The following is a 23,685-nucleotide window of genomic DNA, read 5'->3' as shown; positions in this document are numbered from 1 at the left end:
AAGCATTTTTCTCTCGGACAAACATCAGCAGCTTGCATTTTGGGCTGTGCCTCTGCAAGACCAGAAGCCCCTCTGTTTAGAAGATCCTGGTAGCCAACGAGGGTGTGTGATTAAAATGCTCTCTCTTCTACCTGGGAGGTGCTTTACGCCATCTCCCCCCGAGCCCCTGGGGCTTCAGAGTGAGGACAGACCCTGCCACCAGAGTGGCAAACTGCACCGCAATCAGAAAATCTGGAGTCGCTCTGGTCCCTCCCATTTCAGGACAGGCATCAGCTACCACCCTGGAAGCACCTGAGTGGGTTCTCGCGGGAGGCTAATGAGTGCCGCAGGCCGTGTTCATGGTTTGCTGATGCTGCTGGAGCTGTGGATGCCAGCAGATGCCCCCAGGCCCTCCGAAGGCAAGGGAGCCGGCTCACCCTGCCCCTGCCTCTACTTGAAAGTTGGCTGTCAGCATGGCGGCGCCATGTGACATAGCTGCCGTAACTGGGTCAGAGTGGCAGGGAGAGCCCTGCCTGGGCGAGAGGTGCAGCTGTTGCTACCTAAGGGCCCCCAGGTGCACAGAACTGGATGCCAAAGCCAGTTTCCCGAGCTTGGCCGAGGGGCCCTGGGGGGTGAGCCCTGTTCCTTCTGTGAGGGAGTGGTGCCGCCTGGAGGGCCATCCTTCCCTCAGCGCAGGCCCGGGCTTCAGCCCTGTGCCTTGGGACACCTCAGCTCTCCAGGCGCAGGGGTCCCTGCCAGTCACACCTGCTGCACCCCGCGGACCCTCCCCGAGTCTGAGTCTGGGTGGTGGTGTCCTCAACTCCGGCTGTACAGGGGGCTCGACAGTGAGGCTTTCTAAACGTTCGTTGGCTGGGTCAGGGATAGGGTGGGTGGGCCTGCCGGAGGCTGTGGCATCTCTACATTCTGACGGTGTCATGTGAATTTCCGACGTGTAGCTGAAGACCGGTTTGGGGGTGTTGGTACGTGAACCTGCACTGGTGGTCACGACCACGTGCCCAGGTCTCTTGAGATTCACGGGTTTGGAGCCAGGGAGCCAACCCTGCGCATTTGGACTGACAGGGGCCTTACAGGGAACAGAGATGGCTTTTTTATGACAGTGACAATGCGAGGTGTGAGAAGAAGGAAGAGGCGCCTTGCCTGGTTCTCTCTGCAGCTGGGACCTCCTCACTGTGGCTCTAGTTTTGTCTTTAGGGCCCAGGGAGGGTCTTAGCAGAGGTAGAGACCCCCTGGGCTGATGAAACTTTGGGTTTCTTCCTTGCATGGGCCTTCCGAAACCTGTTCTTAATTTTATATTTGGGCTGTACTTTCATTTCTTTTTCTTTTTTCTTTTTCGGATGCCCCGTGGCATACAAAGTTCCTGGGCCAGGGATCAGATCTGAGGCAGAGCTGTGACCTAAGCTGCAAGTGCAGCAATGCCAGATCCTTAACCCACTGTGCCAAGCTGGGGATTGAACCTGCATCCCAGGGCTCCTGAGATGCTGCCAATCCCATTGTACCACATAGGGAACTCCTGTATGTTGATTTTTTTAAAAGGGCTCCCTGGGTCACACAAGGATCAGGGTGGCTGGCCCTTGTCTGAACCCTCTGTCTCATAGGACATGTCACAACAGGGAAGTGAAATCTGTTCACAGTTCTTGTAATTTTTCCGGTGTGCTGAGTGCCTCCCCCGTCCCTCTCTCTGTCCAGTCTCTGGTTCAGTTATGCCTTGGACCTTTTTTTTTTTGGCCACACCTGCAGCATGTGGAAGTTCCCAGGTCAGGGATTGAACCCTCTCCATAGCAGTAGTGGCCCGAGCCACTACAGTGACAATGCCGGATCCTTAACCAAGTGAGCTACACAGGAACTCCCGGAAATTCCTGATACATCGTGTTCCAACTGAATACCTACTGCCTACTTGCCCCTGTCACCGGGGTGTCATCTGCCTAAAACCCGGCATGTCCTAGTCTGGATTTATCTTCCCTTTTTTTAGATCCCAGGCTTTAGTCGGTCAAGAAGCCCAGGAGTCATTCTAGAATCCACCCCTCACCACCACACACACACACACTGCCACCCTCCCGCCCCTGCCATGCGTCAACCACACCTGCCTTCTAACCAGCTCACCTCCAATCCCCTCCTCCATCCCGGTCACTGACAGCCACCCCAAGCCCCCACCAGCTCCAGCCTATGTTAGTGTAGCAATGTCCCGATTTGTAAGGCTTGTCCTGTATCACCCCACTCACTCCTCCTCCTGCAGCTGCCAGAACCATGCTTCTTTGACTATAAAAGTCTGACATGGCTCCTCCTCTGCTCTGGTGGCTCCCACTGCCTCAAGGATGAAATCCTCTTAGCAAGCTCTCAGGACTGGGGAGCTGGGGCCCCATCTCCCTCTGCAGCTCCTCTCCCGCCGCGTTCCAGCCCCAGGGTGCTGTGTGCAACGCCACCACACCGTGCTGCTCTCCTTCACGGCGCTCTCTGCCCGCCCGAGTGCCCCCCCATCTATCCATCTGCAAAACCCCACGCAGCTCCTCCTTTGCTGCCTGTGAAAACCGTTCTCCTTAAGCCTGGCTGATGACTAATTCCCCACGACCCCTCACACAGACCTCGCTTATCTGTAAGACGCAACCACCATACATCCCTCCCCGATCGCCTGGCGGGTCCCAGGGACCTGATGTGTGTGTCGTATCTATCTCCTCTCTCTTCGGTCTGCTTGGCACGTTGCGGGTATGCAATAAGCATTTTGGAATGAACGAATCCATGAATGAACAGTGACTGGGACTGGTTTGCTTATCCCTCAGTTAGTCATAGACTTGAGAATCTCAGTTACTTCCTGCGAGGCCACAGAAGCAGGCGTGATTTTAAATGAAGCACGCGTTATTTTAAGTAACCCAGTGTGAACAGAGTCGGTATCCTGAATAAATGTGGTGACCTTATAACATTTTTCATCCACTGACCTGTGTAAATTCCAGAAATGAGAGTAAATTCTCGTATTCAAAGGCTGATTATTCACACAATTGGCTTTCTTATTTGGCTTCCTTACTTTTCCTTATTCTGAAGCCTGTTTTAGAGTCGGACAAGAAGAGCTACAATTTCTTGAGAACTTGCGATGTGTCACACCCCGCGTTTTACATACATCACATGTATTAAGTGCTACCTCATTATCTCTAAAGATCTTCATTAGCACCTCAATTAGAGAAAGAGAGTGAGCTTAAACATATTAATAAATTCAACTGAACACACACGAAGAGCTGTTAGTATGTTTTTCAAAAACACACAGAGGGAGAGAAGAATTCTCTGGATTTTTTGGGGGGGTCTTGGATTTTTTGGGGGGTTTTGGCCACATCTGGGGCATGCAGAAGTTCCCCCGCCAGGGATCAAACCCACCCCACAGCAGTAACCAGAGCCACAGCAGTGAGAACGCTGGCTCCTTAACCCACTGCACCACAAAAGAATGCCTCAACCATGGTTTTTTTGTTTGTTTGTTTTTGTCTTTTTAGGGCCTCACCCAAAGCATATGGAAGTTCCCAGGCTACATAGTGAACTGGAGCTGCAGCTGCCGGCTTACACCATAGCCGCAGGTACACAGGAGGCGAGCCATGTCTGCAGCCGACACCATAGCTCTTGGCAACACTAGATCCCCATCCCACTGAGAGAGGCCAGGGATTGAACCTGAGTCCTCATGGATACTACTTGAGTTCATTACCACTGAGCCCCAACAGGAACTCCTCTACCATGGGATTTTTTGTCTTCGTCTTATTTTTTCAGGGCCGCACCTGCAGCATGCGGAGGTTCCCAGGCTAGGGGTCAAATTGGAGCTACAGCTACTGGCCTACACCACAGTCCAGCAACACAGGATCCGAGCCGTGTCTGCAACCTACACCATAGCGCATAGCAACACCGGATCCTTAACCCACTAAGGAAGGCCAGGGATCGAACTTGCGTCCTCATGGATGCTAGCCAGATTCGTTTCCCCTGAGCCACAATGCGAACTCCTACTGTGGGGCTTTCATGAACTCCGCAGTAGATCCCAAATGGCCAAGCTGGGCGATCATATGGTGTGGATACAATGCGACTGGGACTGCATTTAAGGATCTAGGCGTATCCAGCCAGAGAGGCTGGAGGAGGAGAACAACTGATATAAAAAAGAAAGAAGCAGCAAAGAGAGAACTCGAGAACGAAAAGCATAGAAACTTATAAAGGCCATAAGAGAAAGAGGTGGAGAGGAATAAGGAAGAGAGAGTGTGGAAGAAATGCAGACCCAGGGATGGAGCAAAACACAGAGGGGAAGAAAGATGAACACGGAGTCCAAATCACGTCTTGCAGCAGGAAACTGGGGTGGGAGGGGTGGGGACCATCACAAAACAGCTGCCCAGGACACCGGGTTCCTACTGAATTGTCCCCAAGGAAGAATTCCTCCATCATTTGCTCAGGATCTTTCCTTAGAACTTAACTGACTTCCTGATCAATTGAGTGAAAATCTTGCCTCACACGGGCCCATTATTATTTTTTTTCTATCAATGTAATAAAGAAGCTGGCTCAGGACAGATGCAAGCTGGAGAGCCTACAATAAGCTTGGATCTGTAGCGTGGATTTTGATCCTGGTCATGGGTAAAGAAGCCTGGAAAGCATTCCAGAATGACATCATGGACCCGGAGGGCCTTCTCCCCTCCTAAGGGAAGTGTGGTTTCGATAGACTTTTAATATGTCGTTCAGAGTCTGAACTGCATCCCACCTCCCCATTTTTTCTCTGCCAGAGGAGCAGAATGATGGCTCTTGCCTCAGCGACAGTTTTCCACGATAATTTTTCAATTTGTTCTGGTCTGCAAAATGTGTGTAAACGAAAACAGAAAAGTCAGGCCCTGGGTCCCCTTCAAACATTCCGTGTTGGCTGCACCATGACTCCGCAGACTCCTCTCTGGTCCCTTTTTTTTTTTTGGCAAGTGGCCTTATTTCTTCCAGATTTCTGCTCACTTCTAATATGCCATAAAATATTTAATGGATTTGCGGGGAATGCCTCTCACGCTGTTTTTCTTCTTCTTTTTTTGGGCCATGCCCATCCACGCGCCAGATCCTTAACCCGCTGTGCCACGGTGGGAACTCCCACTCCCACTTCTTTATTTTTCACCTTTTTGACTTAATAACCTCTTCTTTAAGATTTCCCTCCCCCAAAAAACAAACAACAACCTTTGGGAAAACTCAGATTAGCCTCAGGATTCAACAGAGATGCTCCCTCACATTCCCCAACACACGCACCCCAGGAAATGATGGAAGTGAACCATCCATCCAAGCTGGAAAACGGATCCAGTCTTCTTACCTGACTTAATTTTAACAGCTTACAGCTTCCTTAGTGACAGGGAGAAACAATATTTATCCAAGGAACGCAGACTGGATGACTGCAGGGTACACATTCAAATTAACGGGAGACGGGTGAGCACAGCGGCCCAAGGCTACAAGGGTAACACTGTCAGTCTCTCCTCCGCCTGTCCCTTGTCACAACCTGAGTGCCATCCACCCACAAAGAGAGCAGCAGGCTTACCTTCCTGGGCTTGACTTTATCGTGGTAATCATACTGGAAGATGCCTTTGTAGCTCAGTCCCAGCCACCATGGTATCCCCTGCTTGTCCTAGGACGTCAAAGGGAGAAGGGGTAAGCGTGGCACCAGATAAGAGAGACACGAACCAAGAGATCTCCTGGTTTCACCTGAAGACAAGGAAAACGCAAATGCCTTGAAATGGATGGAGCCCAGTTCTCTGTGCCCTATTGTAACAGATGTGCCCTGTCATGAAGGCTGCTCAGTTATGCGACCTGCAAAGTGCCCTGGGCTGGGGACCCAGCTCTGCTCCTAACCAGCAGCACAGCCCAGGAAGTAGCGGATGATTTGCTCTTTTTTCTTTTCTTTTTAGGGCTGCACCTGCAGCATATGGAAGTTTCCAGGCTAGGGGTTGAACTGCAGCCAGAGCTGCCAGCCTGCACCACAGCTACAGCAATGCCAGACGCAAACCGTATCTTTGACCTATGCTGCAGCTTGCAGCAATGCCCAATCCTTAACCCACATCCTTATCATCCTAGTCAGGTTCTTAACCCACTGAGCCACAATGGGAACTCTGCAGATGCCTTGTTCTTTGTTCTTCTAAGACTTTAGGTTTTCAGAGCTGGGCCCCTCACCCACTACCAGGGAAAAATCAGAGAGATGCTCAGCATTCTAACAAAACGGGCTTCTGAGCTGAGAAACTGTCACGGATGGTTAGAGCTGGAAGGAGCCTGGGAAACGACGGAAGGTGACTCCTCTAAAAATCAGCCTTTAAGGATTTTATTTTACTTTATTTATTTGTTTTTGCCTTGCTTTTGAGGGCTACACCTGCAGCACATGGAGGTTCCCAGGCTAGGGGTCAAATCGGAACTGTAGTTGCCAGCCTACACCACAGCCACGGCAACACAGGATTCAAGCCCTGCCTGCAACCCACGCCATAGCTCACAGCAATGCCAGATCCTCTAACCCACTGAGTAAGGCCAGGGATCAAACCGGCGTCCTCATAGATACTAGTCGGGTTTGTTAATTCTGAGCCACAATGGGAACTCCCTTTATTTTTTTAGAGCAGTTTTAGGTTCATGGCAAAATTGAGAGGAAGGTACAGAGGTTTCCCACCTACTCCCATCCCCACACAGGTGCAGCCTCCCTGTTAATAACACCCTACACCAGAGTGGTACCCTCATTGCAACTGATGAACCTACACTTACCCATCGTGATCACCCAGAGTCCACAGTTTACCTTGGGGGCCACCCGGGGTGTTGTACCTTCTATAGGTTTGGACAAACAAGCATATAATGACATTTATCCATCAGAGTATCATAAAGAGCATCTCCATTGCTCTAAAAATCCTCTGTGCTCTGCCTATTCATCCCGGCTTCTGGCCACCAGTTTTGCCTTTCCCAGAAGAGGTCACAGAGTTGGAATCCGCAGGCAGTCTTTTTGTTTGTTTGTTTTTGGCTGCCCCCCCTGGCAAATGGAGTCCCTGGGGCCAGGGATCAGAGCCAAGCTTTAGCTGTGACCTATGCTGCAGCTGTGGCGATGCTGGATCTAAGGCTCCTGCTATGTCGGGCTGGGGACTGAACCTGCGTCCCAGTGCTCCAGAAATGCTGCAGATCCTGTTGCACCACAGTGGGAACTGGAAAAGGCAGCCTTTTCTTTTTTAAAATGCTTTTTATTTTTTTCCATTATAGCTGGTTTACAGCATTCTGTTAATTTTCTACTGTACAGCAAGGTGACCCAGTCACACATACAGATACAAGGTGACCCAGTCACACCCCGATATTCTTTTAGGCAGCCTTTTTGATTTGTCCTCTTTCACTTAGTCATATGCATTTAAGATTCCTCTAATGTGAAAGACAAAAAAAATCATGCAAAGGTTGCATCCTCCTCTACTCAGGACCCTCTTCTCCCCAGGGGGCCAAGGGCAGTTCAGGGCAGGCAGGCATTGACCTTATGAGGACAGTGGCTGCCGGACAGGACTGGCCACTCAGGCTATAGGACAAAGTAGCAAAACTGAAACCTAGACACTCTGGGAACTAAACTGAAAACACCAAGAGGCTGTGTTTATTCCTTTAACAGAGACCTCTGGCCACCAAACTGTAAGTTGTAAATCTGGACTGGAGGAGGATGACTGTTGATTAGAGTTTCCAAATGCTGGGAGAGTGGGCGTACCAAGCAGCCGTTCCCTGGAATTGCCTTAATTGCCCTGTGGATAAATGACCTAATATATCCCATGGCGGATGTCCTGAAAACTCAAAATTGGCTTCAGGGCTTTCAAATATCCGTGGGTCTGAGTGTGTTCAAGGTAAGTACAAAGGTAAAGGGCAAAAGAAACACATTTTGAATTTTTAGAAAAGTTTCAAGGTACAGGATTTCTTAATTTCTTTTGGAGTTCCCCGCTGTGGTGCAGTGGGTTAAGAACCTGACTGCAGCAGCTTGGGCTGATGTGGAAGTATGGGGTCGATCCCCAGCTGGGTGCAGTGGGTTAAAAGATCTGGTGTTGGTAGCAGCTGTGGTGTAGGTCACAGCTGCAGCTTGGAGTCAATCCCTGGCCCGGACACTTCCATATGCCGTGGGTGGGCCATTAAAAACAAACAAACAAACATTCTTTAAAGGTATAAAACCCCTGTTTCTGGAAAGTGCCCATGTATACCAATAAGGTTTCAGAGAACAGAGCAAGAGGAGAGACGAAGACCACTGCGATTTCGGATCGATGCGCTAAGAGCTGTCATCACACTGTGACATGCGGCATGTGTGGAATTTACGAGGCCACTGAACAGGGAGTCTGGAAAGAGTTGGATTAGGCTCCTTCTCCAAGTAAGGAGGAGAGTAATTACTCACACTTGGAGAGCTCGGGAGCCAAACACACAGGCACACTCGGCTCTCGGAAAATCACAAGGTCTCCTTCTGGTCTCTAACAAACGGCAAAGGAGCACGTTTCTGAAGTTTTATTGGAAGGCAGAAAGCACGCATAGCAGAGGTCGCCTTTCCATCAAGCTCTATGGCTAACAAGGAAATGAAACGCAGGTTTAAGCGAGTAAAAGACCAGCCTCAAAGCCTTCCCATCCAGTCATCTCGAGAGCCTTCCAGGAGTTCCCATCGTGCCTCAGTGGTAACGAACCCATCGAGTATCCATGAGGACACAGGTTTGATCCCTGGCCTTGATCTGGCGTTGCCGTGAGCTGTGGTGTAGGTCACAGATGAGGCTCAGGTCTGGCGTTGCTGTGGCTGTGGCATAGGCCAGCAGCTGCAGCTCTAATTCGACCTTGGCCTGGGAACATCGATACGCTGCCTAAGTGGCCCGAAAAAAAAAAAAAAAAAAGAGTCACCCAATAGTTAGAAGACTTTTTCGGGGTGGTGGAGAAGCAGACCTCTTCATCTCCATTTTAACAATGCACGACAGAGATGCGGTCAAACTAAGAACACACAGCAGATCAGAGAATGGAGCTCAGGGGTTCTGGAGTTCCTGGCTCCCATTCCTGAGCACAGACCCCTTTGCTACCCAACACCAGAGAGTATTTCCACAATTAAGTGAGAGACTCACAGGGTTCTGTGAAATGCCACTTGTAATAATGTCAGCAAGACTGCTGGATCTTTTTGTTTCCTCTATGATAGCAAGATGGGAAAATGGGCATGGGTCCACAGGCCCTACCAGCAGCCAGCAGGGGGGATGTCTTTTCCCTTTCTATGGCTGCACCCATGGCATATGGAAGTTCTCGGGCTAGGGGATGAATTGGAGCTGCAGCTGCCAGTCTATGCCACAGCCACCGCAGCACCAGATCCAAGTGCAACTACACCACAGCTTGTGGCAATGGTGGATCCTTAACCCACTGAACAAGTACGGGGTTCAAACCTGCATTCTCATGGACATGATGTAGGATTCTTAACCCACTGAGCTACAGAAGGAACTCCAGCAGGGGGGATTCTGAACCTCTTTTTATGATCAATTTCCTTTTGGGGAGCTGACTGCCCACTGACTCCAGCGGCCACGTCTCAGGGCACAGGTGTAGGAGTTAAGTCCTTAGAGGATGCGCCTTCCTCATGTGGGACAGGAGATAAGCCAGGAGGCCAGGTCCCAATGCTCAGGACAGACTATAGCTTAGGCTTGAGAAGGGCAGGGCTGGTTGCGATGGTTCATGAGTTCTGTGAGTCTTGGAGAAGAGGGATTAAGAGCATCCATTGGTGGGAAGAGCATTGTAAGGACATCAGGAGAAACTGAACCCCTCTGGGCTTTGACAGATCCTAGGCTGAGCTTCTGGGTGGGGCTGGAGTCCCTACACACGCCTCCTAACTGGGCTCCACAAATATCGTTCTGACATTTGTCTCCATCAGGGAAATGCACACATCCAACTACTCAATTCAATTCTCAACAATGGTACATGGTAAATATTTATTGGGCATCTGCCATGCACCAGGCACGACGCTGGGCTCCAGGAACATACAAGACAATACAATACAGTCCTTGCCATCCAAAGGCTGCAGTTTAGAGGAAGCTACAGGCCATTAAATGCATGCCAAGGACGTGCCAAGTGCCATGCCCACTGCTGTGGGTGACACAACAACTGAAACATGGCGCATGTTCTGCTCTAAAGGAATAAAAAAATACACTTGGGTGGAAAAATGGGGAAGGAAATTGATGGAGGAACCAAAAATCTAGGCTTGGTTGGTGGAACTGCCTTGAGCTGAGAAGTGTTTTCTGCTCTCTTTGCCTAGACTTTGGTCCATGACTTTGTCAAACTTCATGTTGGGGTAAATTGAGGAAAGGAAGTTATCCTTTCTCAGGATAGGAAAGGGCTCTGCGGACATCATTATTATTTCAAAGAAGGAATCCCAGTCTAGGACATGATGGAGAAAGGGAAAGGGAAAGGAGAATGGCATCCAATGTCACACGGCACTCGTCACAATATCTGAGAAGACAGAGCCTGTCAGTTGGTCAGCCCAGAGTCCCACTTCTCCTATGAAGTTGCCTACGTGGCATCTGACCTCCAAGAAACACACTGTTGATTCTGCTTAAAGTTTCTGATCTTTGTACGCAAAGGGAATCCTCCTACTGAGAGGTTCTGTGGTCCTGATCTCCAGGATCCCTCTGAGCAAGACACGAAGGAGACACAAGGGAAAGTGAGTTTTAGAGAGAAACTGAGTCAAGTCTTACTACACCAAGGGGGACAGTTCCATTGTCCCAACTCCTCCTACAAGGAATCTTCCTGTCCAAATCCTCACCAGCACCACCAAAAATAATCTTCAGTAAAAAGAAAAAAAAGGAATTTTTTTTTTTTGTTTAGGGCATGGTGGCAACTTTCACCAAATGAGTTCACTTACCTTCACCGCGTAATAGTGAACCCCATAGGTCGGAAGAGACTCCACGATGCTCATGTAGCTGGGGAGACAAAACACACACACACACACACACACACACACAATTATTGGGCAGAACTGGTATCACATACATAGTGGTGTGTGTGTATACCCAATAAGGGTCTCGCGGTGATGGCTTGCTTGAAAATTACATAGAACCACCCCCACCCCAAGCTACGTCTCCTCCAGCAGAACCGAATCCGTGCCCCCCACTGAGACATGCCCTATGAACACACACACACAACCTCATCAGCCCCAGGAGGGGAGCACTCACTTGACGATGGCTTGGCCTCTGGTCTGCCCGTTCAGCTTCTTGTAGTGCTCGATGACCCGGTCCTCACTGCAAGGAGAGGAAAAGGAGTCTCTGTTTCAGTCCCCAGGGCCACGGCCCCTGCCCCCTGCTCATGGCGAGGCTTCTGAGCCCCACCAACCACATGAGAAGCTCCAAGGAGCCAAGAGCTCCTGGAAAAAGGATTTGTCCTGAACGTAGCATTTCTTTCTTTCCTTGTTTTTTTCCTAGTTTTTTTTTTTTTTTTTTTGTGGCCGCAGCTGTGGCATATGGAGGTTCCCAGGCTAGGGGTTGAGTCGGAGCTACAGCTGCCGGCCTACACCACAGCCACAGCCAGGCCAGATCCTATGCCGAAGCTTGCGGCAACACCAGATCTTTAACCCACTGAGCGAGGCCAGGGAGTGAATCCACATCCTCGTGGACACTAGGTGGGTTCCTTAACCTGCTGAACCACAACGGGAACTCATGAAAGTAGCACTTCTAAGCACAGCCTAAGTGAGACGCCTTGAGCTACGGAAATAAGATGAGAGCTCAGGTTTTGGCGCAGGGGGTGGAAGAGGATGAAATGGGGAGGGCGTGTTCCAGGGTGAGGGTGGAGGGGTGGGGGAGGAGGGGGGAGAATGGGACAGGCAGAGGGCTGGCCAACCTCCCTGAGCTCCGCCTCACCCTCCCAGCCTCCCCAGCTCCACCTGCACTGGGCCTCCTGGGCTGGTGAGGAGGCCGGTATGGACCTCAATAGGACGCCCACAGCCTCCCTGCCCCGAGTGAGTGGTCAGGGCTGAGGACGTCCAAGGAGGATGGGAAAGTTCTGGAATTCGGGGCTGGTTCACACAAACCACAGAGCAAGAAAAGGCCTGAGGAGCACTGGAGAAATAAGGAGCCAGCTGCCAGGAAGCAGATGGGAACCTCACGATCTCTTGAAATCTTAGTACTAACACAGTGAGAGATGAGCGTGCTTCGTGAAGGATGATGGGGGCCACAGCCTCCAGGGATGGGGGCCTGTGGCCCCCATGGCATGAAGGGCCTCTCTGGGCAATGACTCTGCACCTGGTCACCTTTGGAAGCGCAGAGCCTGGAAGATGCACATCCCACCTGCCGAGGGGTCACGTCCAAAAGCCTGCCCCCGGGACCTGACCACCCAGCCTTGGATCCCCCTTTTTTTTTTGCTTTTTTAGGGCTGCCCCTGAGGCAAATGGAAGTTCCCAGGCTAGGGGTCAAATCAGAGCTGCAGCTGCCACCCTATGCCACAGCCACACAGGATCTAAGCCGCATCTCTGACCTACACCACAGCTCACAGAAACACCGGAATCCTTAACCCACTTAGCGAGGTCAGGCACTGAACCTCATAGATACTAGTTGGATTCTTTTCTGCTGTGCCACAACGGGGACTCCCTGCACCTTCAGGCAAAGCCCTGCTCACAGGACAGCAGACCCCACGACAGGAGGCTATGCCAGGGATGAAGCCTCAAGACTTCCAGGGCTGACCCTGGGGACCTACTATTCGCTTATTATCCCAGAACTAATCTAAAGCCTTCCTTCACCCACCTCTTTCTTATTTATCTAGGAGGTCATTCATTCTCTATGTTCATTACCTAGCATTCAGGGGTAATTTATTTTTGAATCACTCTCTCTCTCCATGACTATCTCTTCATTTTAGTGTTCTGTAATTTGACATGTAAGATGGACCCCTCATAAGAAAGGGAACGGCTAGCTAAGGGCGGGGGGCTCTCTCTGGTTGAGAGTCATTTCTATGAGGTCCAGGCACCCTCTGCTCCCAGCAGGTGAAGCCGTACTTCTCCTTGACTCCCACACATCGGGGAAGCTCTAGGTCAGGTGGGACAACACGGTCTCCTGACAGAGAACTCTCCAGAAGTCTCACAGACAGAGTCATGTCAGGGACGTGCTGGGGTTCCCCCTCCGGCTTCCTCCCCAGTTGCCCATGGAATCAACAGCTGTGTTGATAGGTGATGGAGCATCTGGTGAGCTTGGCTACGAGCCCCCTTGTAAGAGAGAGGGTCCCTGGATTGCCGGGCTAAGGTGGGGAGAGGGAACTCAATACAGTGCTGGAGCGGTGAACGCAAGCAGGACTCAGGAAAAACACCAGTGAAAGTCACTGCAGCAGCTGTGCAACTGTTTATAAACTAAACAGCCTGAGCTTGGGGGTCTCAGTGGGCCTGACAGCTGCAGGGGGTGGGTGGGGGGCATCCCCAGCTCACCTGGTTCCTCCTGCTGCCTGAGACCCTCTGTGAGACCACAGTGTCCTCCCTCGTCCTTGGCTCCCCGCTCCAACTCCTTTAGCCCCAGGGGACTCTCCTTGCGCATGTGACCCCCATGCTGCCAGAGACCTACTCCATGCCCTGCCCTTCCCTGGGATTGACAGATGACCCACATGCATCAACTACCCCAGATCTGTAGTGGGGACTCAATGGAGTTGCTATCAGAATCCCATGAACCCAAGGAGACAGAACCCAAAATACCATCTGGAGAACACGGTGTCATCTGAAGAAAAAAGACAGATGATTAAGGTGGACTGTGCCCCAGCCGTGGGCCGGCTCATGTCATTAAGGTTCGTATTCTCTGCAGACAAGGAGCCTGGCAAATGCACAGGCGTGTACGGAAGGGGAAGCAAGGTGATGGCGAGGGGGTCCCCTGTCTCAGAGGAGCTAGCAGGGGTCAGTGATGTCGCACCAAAGGAAGACGTCCCCTCACACCTTGTATGGGAGGTACGAGTGGTCCAGCCTTTGCGAGAGAGATGCTCAAGAGGATGAAGATGAGGGACCTGACGCTGCCTCGTTCTCTGGTCCCAGGCACTTTGCAACTCACGCGCCTCCCAGACAAGGAAATGGCGTGGGTGAAGTCCTGGCTTGTTGAGGGCTTGGGGACAAGGAGCAGAAAGGATTATTGCCCGATTACTCAAGGTTATTATGCACCTCTCACCACTGTCTAATTGCATTATGTGCCTTTTTATTTCCTCTCTAATTACATGCTGAATTTGCTTAGTATGGGTAGTCCTATTTTACAGATGAGAAATCAGAGCAGCAGAGAAGTCACTCAGCTTCCTGGATGGTCATTACCCCACAGTTCAGAGACTTGGCTGGGGATTCAATAGCTTTTTTCCCCCTTTTTCTTTTTCTTTTGGTCATGCCCACAGCATGCATAAGTTCCTGGACCAGGGATTGACTGCCACAGCAGTGACAATGCTGGGTCCTTAGCCCACCGGGCCACCAGGGAACTCCTTGGCTGTGATTCTAAAACCCACTGCTTTGCTCACTAGGCTGTAATGCCTTCCCTGACTAGTGTGGCTGGGCTCCTTATGGCTTATTTTGGCCTGAAGGTTGTCCACTGCATATGTGAATGTGTGTGTACATATATACTTTTTTTTTAAGGGCCACACCTGTGGCCTATGGAAGTTCCTGGGCTAGGGGTTGAATCAGAGCTGCAGCTGCGGGCCTGTGACACAGTCACAGCAACAGCAGATCCAAGCTGCACCTGTGACCTTCACTGCAACTTGTGGCAATGCCAGATCCTTAACCCACTGATGGAGGCCAGGGATGGAACCCATATCCCCATGGATAGTAGTCAGATTCTCAACTTGCTGAGCCACAATGGGAACTCCTCCTTTTTTTTTAAGCAGTGTATTATCACAGTGGTTCATGCTACAGGCTTGTTTGTATATTAACTGAGCTGTAAAGCCTCAGAGCACCCTTCCCTCACTCCTGCCATCCTCCCAGCGCATTTCGACAGTGACACGGACACCTCCGGGTCCACATGGGGCCTGGGGAAAGCACTGGCCTGGCCACAGAGAAGGAGGGCTAGTCTGGCAAGACAGCTACAGATGTGGACTTCACACTGACAAAAAAGCATAAGCATGAAGAAAGGCGCTTCTAAATTAGTGATGATGTATGTGCACAGAGCAGGCTGTGGAGGTGACAGAAGCAAGCCCAGAGAAAGAGGAGAGAGGAGATAAGGGGTTCACAGCTCTGAAATGAGTGCAGGGTGTAAAAAATATCAGATCCCTGAGGGATGGGTTAGGCTGAATGCCCATCAGCTTTACAGCCTCTGCTGGCAAATGCATCGCTGCCATGTGGGAACCACCAGATTATCGAGTCATTTCCTTGCATCTCTAGCTCCTTCACCAATGGTTCCCTGAAAATGAACCACTGGGAGGATACAGAAGGTAAGAGGGAGCACAAGGAATAGGGGAGGAGGCAGTGGGGACCCACAAACAAGGAATGGAAGGGCCACTTGCGGGTGTTGCTGCACACAGACGGCCGGGCTGGAAGGCTGGACACTGACACATGCTGTCTCTGCACGTGAAACCGAGCATGCTCTCTGGGAGCAACTTATAATGATCTAAAGCCACTGTTTATTGACATTTATGTTACCAAAAAAAAAAGAGAATGGGAACAAAACAGTTCAGAGAGATGAAATCCCTCCACAGGGGAGGGAGCCCTCAGCCCCGGGTCCAGCTCCTTTCTTTCTCAGCCGGCTGCCCCATCACTTGGTCTCTTGGGGAGAAATGATTTATGCAGTGGGGTTTCACCCTGCTAATGCCCTCTGCCACAAGATACACCCCACCCCGGCCTCAGCAATCCCTCCAAGCCGCCCGGATGACTCAACAACGAGTTTGCCGACTGGAAAGGTGCCCAGACAAGATGAAATGTTAGTAAACTGTAAATTTCACAAAGCATATGACAGAAGGACTTAAAAGTCACACGTTATAATTCAACAGGATTGACGTGTTCTGTGATTTTTGTTTTATTCTACAACGACTACTATTATTATCGTTATTTTCGGGGCCACGTGCATGGCAGGCAGAAGTTCCTGGGCCAGGGATCAAACCCACGCTCACACATGTAACCAGAGCCACAGCAGTGACAACGCCAGGTCCTTAACCCGCTGAGCCCCCAGGGAACTCCTGTTATTATTTTTAAAATAAAGGCCGTTATGTTGCTTTTTGTTAAGAAGTCAGAAGATACTGTACAGCACAGGACACTATATCCTATCTCTCAGGATAGAACGTGATGAAGATAATATGAGAAAAAGAATGGAGACCTATGTATGCCTGGGTCACGATGCTGTACAGCAGAAATGGGCACAATACTGTAAATCGACAACGCTTTAATAAATGGAGACAATATGGAGAAAATAAATAAAAGAAAGTCAGAAAAATGATTTCGGAAGCAGTACTGTGCTTTGAAAGGACAGTGGCCAGAGTGTGCCAGCCCAGCAGGATTTCAACACACTGGGCGGGCAATGCCAACTGCTCCACTGTGATGGGAACCACCATCCAGGAGCCCTGCAACTGCCCAATTCATTCAGAATCAGTCACTCAGGGCCAATCAGATGAACTGTGCCGTAATGTTACATAGCAGCTAAATCAGGAGATGTGAACACTGCGGGAAAATAGAAGAACCAACCTCTCTCTTTTGCAAAGGAAAAAAAAAAAACAAAACAAACAAACAAAAAAACCAAAAAAACTGTTGTTGTCTTCCCACAGTTCAAAACCCTATGCATCCTGTCATCCAATGACGAGGTTCCAAAACGAAACTCAAGCAGCACATGAAAGGGTCTCCAAGAAGGCAAAGCATCCAAAGTAAAATTTTAGAAGTTTTTTTTCCCTATTTCTTTCTTTCTTTCTTTTGGCCATATTCGCAGCATATGTGGAAGTTCCTGGGTCAGGGATTGAACCCACGCCACCACAGTGACCAAAGCCACTGCAGTAGTAATGCTGGATCCTTAATCCACTGCACCACAAGGGAACTCCTCAGCAGACTTTTTTTTTTTTTTTTAACAAAAGAAAATATATGGAGCTCCCATTGTGGTTCAGCAAGTTAAGAACCTGAACAGAGTGTCTGTGAGGATGTGGGTTCGATCCCTGGCCTCTCTCAGTGGGTTAAGGATCTGGCGTTGCCTTCAGTGAAGCTGTGGCATATGTCGTAGGTACAGCTTGGATTCTGTGTGGCTGTGGCTGTGGTGTAGGAATTCAACCCCTAGCCTGGGAACTTCCACATGCCATGAGTTCAGCCCTAAAAAGAAAGAGCAAAAAGAAAAAAAGGAGGAAAATAGAAAGAAAGAAAATAGGAAAAGAGGTCTCACACATTCCACATATTTTAAATAAATGCAGAAAATAGTTTCATGAAGACTCAAGCCACTGAATATGGTCTGGAGTTGCCCTCTGATTGGGGTTGAGGCTGACCCCATGGCGGCAGGGAGGGTGGACCGACACAATCCCAGGAAAGGGCCCCTCTGGGGTTGGGGGGGGTGGCCTGGGGCATGCAGACAGGGCTTACCAGTAGGCTAGTGAGGGGTGCTCCTTCAGGGCCTGCGTGGGAAGTGCTGGCAGCTTCTTCAGATCTGTTCTCACCACCTCGTTGCTGGAAGACAGGGGCAGACAGAGAGGGGCAGAAACACCCTTAGCCTCAGAGAAAGCCACCGCGCCACGTGAGGCGATCTGGTCCAGCTGTTGCATCCAAGGGACCCCACATCCGCCCTCCCATGAGTGAAAACCGGGGCTTTCTTTGTACTTATTTACTTAGCAGACACACAAAGGAACACACAGCATGCAGAGCCCAGCGGCCTCCCCTCCTGGTGCAGAGGGCAGGCAGGGAAGGCAGAGGGATCTCGGATGCCTGTGGGTTCCTTCCAAGCCCTGCATGCCCAGGGGACACGGACAAGTCTCCTCGGGCAGCATGAAGGGTCGCCAGTGTCCCCATGGGAGCTCCTGAAGGCCTTGCGGTGGGCTCCAGGAATGGACAACCCATCTGCTTCCTGCTGAAGCTGTTACCCTCAATAACCCACAAAGTCAGTTTTCTCTCCGTGGACTGACCACACACTGGAAAACGTGGTACGAAACACGACACATAACTTTTTCCTTTGACAAGATCTGGAAATGGTGTTGAAAGTGTGACATGGCTTATGGGCACTCGTGGCGGGGGGGGTCTTAGGCCTGGGGTCCCAGACCTGAAATTCTTTTTTTCTCCCCTGCATACGCAGATATGCTCAGGTTTGAGGTCTACTTTCAATTCTCCTAGTTTAACCAGGGGTCGTCAGAGACCTGACCCCCCCCGGGGGGGCACTCAGTGGCCCCACATCCCCGTTGGGACAGGGCACCTGGGTGCTGGCCGCCACTGTCTACCTCCAGAGATAATGAGCAGCATCCACTGGGATGGTGCTGGTGTATAAAGGTGTTTCTCTACCCTGGTCCAGCAAAATGCCTAAGGTCACCCCATGGAGCATGCCTTCATCCACAGTTCTGATCTGGGCTATGGATGCAGCTTCCGTGCTGCTCATACAAAGCAGGACAGACAGTGACCACACGGATCCTGGGCAGCAGCTTCAAAAAGCAATGAGCTAGGAGCTCAGCAGGTAAATACGCAGGAAGGAAGGAACACTGGTCATGTGCTTTTCTGTGGCCCCTTCCCCGCCCCCCCAGCTGGAAATGCTGCCTTCAACCATGGGCTCCGCAGCTACCCTTCAAATATCCAGGTACGTGTTGCCTAAGAAACAAGTGGATGGGACCTGATAGCAGCTCCCAGAAAGGCCATTTTTCTTTCTTCTTTGTGTAGGGCACACCCATAGCATATGGAGGTTCCCAGGCTAGGGGTTGAACTGGAGCTATGGCCACTGGCCTACATCACAGCCACAGCCACAGCCACACCAGACCAGAGCCATGCCTGCAACCCGAACCATAGCTCATGGCAACGCCAGATCCTTAACCCACTGAGTGAAGCCACGGATAGAACCTGTACCCTCAAGGTTCCTAGTTAGATTTGTTTCTGCTGGGCCACTGCGGGAACTCCATGAAAGGCCATTTTTCAAGTGGACTAAGAAAGAGGGACAGCGAAGTTTGTGAGTCTTGGTTTTGAACAACCAACCAGAAGGAAAACCCAACTTGTAACTAACTGCTGAAATCAATAAATTCAAGTACTTGAACTATTATCACCTAAGTGGCAAGGATTTATTGATTAATAATCAGTAAACTGAAGGTATTTACAGAGGCCCTGCTATAACGGAAATAGTGCAGAGGGTGTTAAAAAAAAGGATAAGCCATAGTCCTCATTCAAAAGATGCTCACACTTCAGTGCGGGGGACGAGAAGTGCGAATAAAAAGATAACTGGCCACATGGGCAGTACTGGATCATATCGATTTAAGCAACAAATTAAAAAGTTTGGAGGGAAGAAAGTCCCCTGGGGGCCCTGGTGTACAAGCCGGCTTTGGGGCAGGGCCTGCCTGAGAAAAGGACAGGAATCTCCTTTTCCTTCTCCACGTACTGTAGCAGAATAGGAGGCCAGGTACTGTGAACCAAAGAGATAAACTAGAGTGGGTGGTATATAAGGGGCAATCAGGCCAAAGAAAGGGCAGGTGAGGCACAGGATTTTGAGGATCTTCCATGCCAGGCCAGCGGAGTTCAAGTTTAGCCAGGAGGCAATGGTCAGCCACTGGAGCTTTTTAAACAGGAAGCCTCTTTGTGTTTAGGAAAATTCAATGCCGAAGCAGAGTTTGGAATTTTTATTCTCAGGCTCTTAAGGCATAGTTTACAGAAATACTCAGGTCCTCAAACACCCAGGAGGCCTACAGTGGTGAGTTTCTGGATCTTATCTCCCCTGTTTATGAGAACAGGGACTGGGTTTCCTGACTCATCGGTGGCACCTTCATATCAAAAGGTACTTCTCTGCGTTAAACTTTTACAGGATGCGAAGGCAAGAAAGGCGATTCAGCTAAAGCCCGAGTTGGGGTTTATTCCCACTCATCACACACAAAGCATGTTTGGGGAAGGAAGGAACTGAAAGGGGAAAGAAAGGATTGTCTTACCCACTAAATACATGTTTGTTGGCAAACAAACGTCCTTGGTGATAGTCCTAGGTCTGACGGAGCGCTCCTCCAGGGCAAGGGGACACCGACAAATACAACAAGCAATCACAAAGGCGTGAAGCCTGTCCAAATCCATTACATTCTGGAAGGGATCCGTGGCTCTCAAACTTCCCACAGGACAACTATGCAGAAATATCCTATTTGCCTTGCCGCTGTCCATAAACATCTGTTATAACTTAGAAGGGGCCAGCCTGTCCGATGATCTGGCTTTACTCCGCCTGCAAATCACGAAGCTGCCTTAATGGGAGACCTGGTCACTCAATCTCCAGAGAGGTGGGAAACTGAAACCTAAAGAATGTGCTAGAAGTTCCCAGCTTCCTCTCTCAAGATCTTTCACTTGACATTCCCCCAGAGTTCAGGGCATCTGATAAATGCCCACTTATAAAACACCCTAACACAGTTCATTGTTTCAAGCAGCTGTCATATTCCTTTTTTTTTTTTTTTTTTTTCTTCTTCTTCAATGGCTGTACCGGCAGCAGTTGGAAATTCCTGGGTCAGGATTGAATCTGAGCCGCTGCTGCAATCTACACTGCAGCTGCAGCAACACCAGATTCTTTAATCTACTGCGCCAGGCCTCCGTGGTGACCTGAGCCACTGCAGTCAGATTCTTACTGTACTGTGCCATAGTGGGAACTCCTCGTGTTCCATTTATGGAAAAAGAAAAAAAAAAGTCTCTATGAAAATCATTTGCTAAATTGAGAATAAAACTGAAGTTTTACTTTTAATATTAACCAGATTTCATTCAAAACTTTTAGGTAGTGACTAATGTTGCCAGCAAAATAAAAAAATAGTCTCTTAATGCTGGTTGGTCTTTGACTTAGGTTTTTGCTTTTTGTTTTATTTTTATTTTTTGAGATGACGGGCCTCACTTCTACTGCCTACACTGCTCATAAAATATGAGAATTTGGACAGATCTACTGTGGAAAACCAAGATTCCTTAGCAATAGGTCAAATGGGGAATTTGCCACAAATAAGAGCAATGACGAATTTAACCAAGGCACTATAAAGTGAATAAAGCAAAAATTAAATTTGACAAAAGGATTGCAAAAATCCACAAGGTGCTGGTTTTCCTTTAAAAAATGAAGAAATGCTTTTTTCAGAAGATCCCCTTTGGGTCAAACAAGAGGTCCATAATTTGTAAGACAAACCTGAGCCCTAGAATGGGCTTTGTGTGGAAGAATATTCCTGAAACCCACGTCTTTAAGGTGCCCTGCTCCTAAAACAATACAGCACGAAAGCCAGAAAGAATGTGATACTCCTGTCACAGAAGGGACCAATACAAAACTCAGACATGGTAATGTGATGCCAGCATCCTACTAACGCTGGCATATTTCCTGAGTGTATCATGAAGGTCAAGTTCTCAGGGGACTGGATGAGTCAAAGAAGAGTTTTACGGGTCCTCCTTATCCACAGCTGCACAAGCCAAAAATCTCCAAGAAATAGTTTTATGGAGTTCCCGTTGCGGCTCAGTGGTAATGAACCTGACTAGTATCCATGAGGACGGATCCCTGGCTTCACTCAGTGGGATGAGGATCCGTTGTTGCCGCGAGCTGTGGTGTAGGTCCCAGAAGAGGCTCGGATCCCGCGCGTTGCTGTGGCTCTGGCCAAGGCTGGCGGCTACAGCTCCAATTGGACCCCTAGCCTGGAATTTCTATATGCCACAGGTGCGGCTCTTTTTAAAAACACAGGGGAAAAAAAAAAAAAGAGGAGATAAAGTCTTTGAACCAACTCAGTGGTAAACCCAGTATTTGGCCTTTCCGTCTCTCTCCCACCTGGTGTGAATATCCACATTCTGGTGCAGAAATTGGAAACGATTAGATTCTGGGTGCTGTTCACCCTAGAGGTTGCTGTGTCTGTTACGGGATACCTTGAATTAACCATCTAAAACCGACAACATTTGGAAATGCAGGGACCCCAAAGTTTTAGAGATGCACCGTGAATGCGTATTATTCAATGGTACGATACAGCTAGAAAACTCAAAGACGTGGGCAAGGGGAGCTGTAGATCTTCTCTTTTTTGCTGATTTTTTTTTTTTTTTTTTTTGGCCACGTCCATGGCCTATGGAAGTTCCTGGGCCAGTGATTGAACCAGCACCACAGCAGCGACATGAGCCACTGCAAGTGACAATGCCGGATCCTTAGTCCACAGTGCCACAAGGGAACTCCTTCTTTCCTATTTTTAATAACCACACAGGAAACAACACCTCTCCTCCCTTTCCTCTCTTTTTTTTTTTTTTTTAGGTGGTGGTGGAGGGAACCCAAGTTAAAGTAGCCAGGTTATAGCAATGCAAATGAGGACACTATCTCCTCCTATCACAGCCTTTCTTTCAAGGCTGTCAGGAGGCTCACAGAGCTGATGGCTGGGATGATGCTGGTGTGGCTTCTGTCATTGTGTGACCCTCTGCAGACACCAGGGAAGCACCTGGGGTCCCAGCATAGGATTCTGGCTCCTGGACTTGTATCATGGATCAATAAACCACACTAATTTGCCACCTGTAGGCAGGGGCAAAAACTACCAACAGTTATGAATTATGTGCCTTTATTTCCAATGCTAATGGCTCATTTATCTAAGTAAAGATTTCTTTCTTGATTGGTGAGTTTGTTTTTCTAGGATGACAGGAAATATTCCGTGAAATTTTTTTTTATTTTTAAATTTTATTTTATTTTTTTTATTTTTATTTTTACAGCGACCCTGTGGCTTATGGGAGTTCCCAGGCTAAGGGTCAAATCAGAGCCACATCTGTGACCTACATCATAGCTTGTGGCAACACTGGATCCTAAACCCAGTAAGGGAGGCCGGGGATCAAACCCACGTCCTCACAGAGAAAACATCAGGTCCTTAGTCCACTGAGCCGCAATGGGAACTCTGTGAGTTTCTAACATAGTTGTAAACTGGTAACATTCAAAACAAATTTAAAAAAAAATTTACGTTCTCTTGTGGTGAAGTGGATTAAGGATCCAGTGTTATCCCTGCAGCGGCTCAGGTCACTGTGATGGCACAGGTTCAATCCCGGGCCCAGGAACGTCCACATACCAGGGGCACCGGTGTCCACCCCCAAAATTTTTTTATAGCCTACAACGTGAGACAATAATTTTACTCAAAGACCACAAGATGAAGCAACCTATTTTGTGCAACATTATCCTTTTGAGTCAGAATCTTAATTCTGAACAACTGACAGAATGTTATAGCCGTGAACCTTTTTGCTATTACCAAGATCGACCCAAAATATGATACTGATGTTAAAGAAACGCTTAGCAAAAGAAACCAGCTGTCATAGTACAAAATTTCCTCCATCACTTTATAGCTAAACAATTCCCATGGGATCTGAAGAGTATCACCCTGCAAAATGTCCTATCTGAACACTTTTCTATGCTTGGAAAGTGTGAATTACACCCTTGAAGAGCCCAGTAAAATGGACTTTTGTGCACAAAACAAAGCTTTCTGTAATAACTTTTCCACTTGAACATTTCGTTTCAAAATTTCACAGATTCTGTTCCTTTCAAAAGGTCCTGCTGGTGTGAGAGACTCCAGCTGCTTCTCCCTCAAAGTCCTTCATAAGTCATGGGAAAAATTACATCTACCCATTTCTCTCTCTTTTTTTTTTGATAAAATAATATATGAGAATTATATAAATTTAAATGCTTCCTACAAAAACTCTTC

General features: G+C 49.1%; 1 protein-coding gene across 15 annotated transcripts in view; it reads right to left on the bottom strand.

The window, feature by feature from the left end:
* Positions 1-23,685, bottom strand: part of FRMD4A (FERM domain containing 4A) — a 664,082-nt gene that overhangs the window by 93,528 nt on the left and 546,869 nt on the right. For all 15 annotated transcript variants that reach the window (XM_021064221.1, XM_021064222.1, XM_021064223.1 and 12 more), the window contains 4 exons: positions 17,444-17,527; positions 11,136-11,201; positions 10,826-10,883; positions 5,513-5,599 (listed from right to left, as the gene is read on the bottom strand). In XM_021064221.1, coding sequence (XP_020919880.1) covers positions 5,513-5,599; positions 10,826-10,883; positions 11,136-11,201; positions 17,444-17,527 — 295 coding nt within the window. The remainder of the gene's footprint in view (positions 1-5,512; positions 5,600-10,825; positions 10,884-11,135; positions 11,202-17,443; positions 17,528-23,685) is intronic.

The sequence above is a fragment of the Sus scrofa genome, chromosome 10, assembly GCF_000003025.6.
Source record: "Sus scrofa isolate TJ Tabasco breed Duroc chromosome 10, Sscrofa11.1, whole genome shotgun sequence".
In the NCBI taxonomy this organism is placed as follows: domain Eukaryota; kingdom Metazoa; phylum Chordata; class Mammalia; order Artiodactyla; family Suidae; genus Sus; species Sus scrofa.
This window is presented reverse-complemented; position numbering and strand designations above follow the sequence as displayed.